We start from the raw sequence: 4,159 nt of genomic DNA, 5'->3' as shown, positions 1-4,159 counted from the left end.
ATGGAGAACAAAATGATTTCCACTATTCCTTCATCACCGGCACTTTTTGTGTCCTTCCTCTTTGCCACCAGCTTTCTCTGTCTCTTTCCTGAAGTTACTCTGGCTACTTCAAAGCATGGAGGCGTTACAAGGCACTACAAGTTCGATGTACGCATTATCTATATTGAAATACTTCACCCTTTAAGGATACACCCTCTCCCACACGTACCATTCTGACAAGTTCACTATCCGTAGTTTTTTTTCCTCTCAAATGATTATGATCACTATAATTAACACCGCCACTTAATGCAACTAAATAAATTTAGCCTAAATACCTACTAATTAATTTGTACTCCTTTTTGCAGAAACAAAAAAAAAAAGTGCTAAGAAGTGTTATGTATATATATTTTTTTATTACTTTTGCAGGTAAGGCTGAAAAACGTTACGAGGTTGTGCAACACAAAGAGCATGATTACCGTGAACGGGAAGTTCCCTGGACCCCGCGTTGTTGCAAGGGAAGGGGACAGGTTATTGGTTAAGGTGGTTAATCATGTTCCAAACAATATCAGCATTCACTGGTATGAACTTATAATTTGCTTAACTAATGATTTTATGTTAATCATTCTTAACCCCTAAGTACAAGTCTACAAAACAATAAATCATATATATTATACAATACAGCTATAGGATGTCCATGCATGCATGCAATGGATTATTGACAATTTGACATAAAAAAACAGGCATGGAGTGAGACAGGTTCGGAGTGGATGGTCAGATGGGCCATCTTACATAACTCAATGCCCCATTCAAACCGGAAAGAGTTATGTCTACAATTTCACCATCGTTGGGCAGAGAGGAACACTTTTCTGGCATGCTCACATCTCATGGTTAAGAGCTACACTTTATGGACCTCTAATCCTCCTCCCTCGCCGCAACGAATCTTACCCTTTTGACAAACCCTACAAACAAGTCCCCATCCTCTTTGGTATAATGCTCAATTAATAATCAACATTCAATACACACAATGATCTTTATTTTAATTTTCTTTATATTATTAAAGGATTTTCTGATCTTAGCTTTAATAATTGAGTATATAGGTGAGTGGTGGAACGTGGATCCTGAGGCTGTTATTGCACAAGCCCTTCAGACAGGGGCTGGCCCAAATGTCTCTGATGCCTACACCATTAACGGATTTCCTGGGGCCCTCTACAATTGCTCCAAAAACGGTACACACCTTGTTGAAGCAACTTTTAACATAAACCCTCATTTTTAAAAAAAATAAAAATAAATTATTAATTAAGTGGTAGAAGGAGAATATGTTATTATTACTAATAATGAATTAATTGGTTTTGATTATGTGAAATGTGGAACATCAACAGATACATACAAGTTAAAGGTGAAACCAGGGAAGACTTATCTACTTCGTTTGATCAACGCTGCACTCAACGATGAATTGTTTTTCAGCATAGCAAACCACACCTTGGTTACTGTTGAAGCTGATGCTTCTTACGTTAAACCTTTCGCGTCCGAGATAATCGTTATTTCGCCAGGACAAACCACAAATGTTTTGTTAAAGACAAAACCTGAGTACCCAAACTCCACTTTCTTCATGCTAGCGAGGCCATATTTCACTGGGATGGGCACTTTCGACAATTCCACAGTAGCTGGAATTCTAGAGTACGAGAAACCAACACCACATGATCATAACATTGCTCCTAACTCTTCAACCCCTTTGAAACCAACGCTTCCAGCCATCAATGCCACTTCCTTCGTTGCAAATTTCAGCAGCAAATTTCGCAGCTTGAATAGCTTCAAGCACCCCGCGAATGTGCCTCAAAATGTTGACAAGAGTTTTTTCTTCACGGTGGGACTTGGGACAAATCCATGCCCAAGAAACCAAACATGCCAAGGACCAAATAATAGTTCAAAATTTGAAGCTTCCATTAACAACGTATCGTTTGCTCTACCTTCCGTTGCAATTCTCCAACAACATTTCTTTGGGCAGGCTAATAATGGTGTTTATACAACGGATTTCCCAGTTGTACCATTAAGGCCATTCAACTATACGGGGACTCCACCAAACAACACCAGGGTCAGTAATGGAACCAAGACAGTGGTTATACCGTATAATACACGTGTGCAGGTTGTGCTGCAGGACACAAGCATTTTGGGAGCTGAGAGCCATCCGTTGCACCTTCATGGGTTCAATTTCTATGTTGTGGGTCAAGGTTTTGGGAACTTTAATCCTAATACTGACCCTGCAAAATTCAATCTTGTTGACCCCGTTGAGAGGAACACTGTTAGTGTGCCCTCCGGTGGTTGGGTTGCTATACGGTTCCTCGCTGATAACCCAGGTCAGTGACTCAATCTCAAAAGTTATTCTTCTTTATTTATTTTGATCACTTAATAGAGCATAACATAAACTAAAAATTAAGTAGACTTTTACTAATTGTTGGTCTAAAGGCTGGTTAGATTTTAGGATTTGACCTACACAAAATTAGTAAGTTCGATTTTTTAGAATTTTAATTTTTTGAAAAAGATGAAGAGATTCAAACCTGATATCAGATTAACTTTGGGTCCGTTAGGAGTTTAGATAATATTTGATATCTATAAAGGAGGAAGATTATATTTACAACCTTTTTTTTACAACCTCTTACAACCATACCTTAACACCGTTAAATTAAACTCATTAATTAATCATCAACAGTTATAAAAGGTTATAAAAAAAAAAAGTTGTAAGTATAACATTTCTCTTTATACAAAATTATTTAGACTTTTAACTTGTGATTTATACTTGCACAACACTTCCCACTAAATTGAAAGTAAAGGTGAGAACAATCATACGCAATCATGCATTGTATATTTGTAAAAAGACTATATCGCCAATTTAAACGCATAACCTTTTAATTATAAATGAGCTATAGACTTTCCCTTTAATTTAACTTTTGATTTTTGCTTGCACATCATTCAATTTTTCTTATTTTTTTATTTTTTTTTGATTTGCACACCATTCAAATTGATAATTAATTGAATATATGGCTGAAACAGGTGTATGGCTGATGCACTGCCACTTTGATGTCCACCTTAGTTGGGGGTTGAGGATGGCTTGGATAGTTGAGGATGGGAAGCTCCCTAATCAGAAGTTGCCTCCTCCACCGGCTGATCTCCCTAAGTGTTGATTATTGTGAACGTTTTGGGATTCCTTGCCAATTTTTTCCTTCCTTATGCACCTTTTGATTTTCCAATTCTAAGTTAATTACAGGATTTTTGGTTTGCCACATTTTGCCTTCTGTATGAGAGTGAAGAGTCTCTAGCACTGGCATTTATTTCGGGTTGGGTGGTGTTATATCATTCGAAATATATCAATAATACATTTCCTTTTTAATAAACAATGTGTATTTCTCTCATCCTCCACCGTAGTAATATTGCTTTGTCTATGTGACCATAAAAGAGTACCATCAATATAGAAAGAAAGTTAAATGGTGAGTTTACATATTGTGCGTGCAGAGATAAACAGTAACTTCCCTATTACATGATACATATATAACCCATTAACAATTAGCCATCAAAATAAGCAGAATTTGTAAACTGTATATTACGGTACTCACAAGTGCCTTCACTTTACAGCAAGAAGCCTTTTTTTTTTTTTTTATAGTCCTAAAAGGTTTAAAAATGAAGTCTAAGTGCTTAGAATTTTTTGTAACTCTGGGAGTATCGAATGTTATAAATCCATGCAAATAAATGTTTAATTTAAGTAAAATTAGCTTGCAGTAGAAAATAAAAATGGCATATATCGCTGTATAGATAAACAGTTTTTTAATCACAGCACTAACAAAAAAATGGACAAGATTTCTATAATATGAACTTTTTTTTGGATTTCCAGGAAATTGGTATTGGAAATTCTATTTATACATATTTGGCATAAGATTTTTCAAAAAATTTCCATGAATCTGATCTTACCGAGATTCTGATTTGTGAACAAATTATATAGCAAAATGACATCCAAAAATACCATTATATAGAATTTGACATTCCGGATGTTGGAAAAATTTGACATTCCCGATAATATTTAACAATCAACCAAATATAGAATTAGTAAACTTAAGTCAATATTTTCAGTAATATTTTTTTTTACCAAATAAGTTTTTGGTCACATTCTCAAACAAATTACTTTTTTAGC

At 35.4% G+C, this 4,159-nt stretch overlaps 1 protein-coding gene across 1 annotated transcript; it reads left to right on the top strand.

The window, feature by feature from the left end:
- Positions 1 to 3,158, top strand: LOC133311420 (laccase-2-like). Its single transcript, XM_061512472.1, has 6 exons — positions 1 to 147; positions 406 to 557; positions 720 to 964; positions 1,077 to 1,205; positions 1,359 to 2,333; positions 3,028 to 3,158. The coding sequence occupies exons 1-6, from the start codon at positions 1 to 3 to the stop codon at positions 3,156 to 3,158; spliced, it is 1,779 nt and encodes a 592-aa protein (XP_061368456.1).
- Positions 3,159 to 4,159: the final 1,001 nt, after the last annotated feature.

Source organism: Gastrolobium bilobum, unplaced genomic scaffold (assembly GCF_033153095.1).
Source record: "Gastrolobium bilobum isolate Gb01-03AN ecotype WA unplaced genomic scaffold, APGP_CSIRO_Gbil_v1 utg14925, whole genome shotgun sequence".
NCBI lineage: Eukaryota > Viridiplantae > Streptophyta > Magnoliopsida > Fabales > Fabaceae > Gastrolobium > Gastrolobium bilobum.
This window is presented reverse-complemented; position numbering and strand designations above follow the sequence as displayed.

What these genes read in the sequence shown, in the direction of transcription:
- LOC133311420 (XM_061512472.1), top strand. Translation starts at nt 1, where the DNA reads ATGGAGAACAAAATGATTTCCACTATTCCTTCATCACCGGCACTTTTT. An exon ending in CAAGGCACTACAAGTTCGAT is followed by an intron (nt 148 to 405) that starts GTACGCATTATC and finishes TTACTTTTGCAG; the next exon opens with GTAAGGCTGAAAAACGTTAC. An exon ending in AACAATATCAGCATTCACTG is followed by an intron (nt 558 to 719) that starts GTATGAACTTAT and finishes ATAAAAAAACAG; the next exon opens with GCATGGAGTGAGACAGGTTC.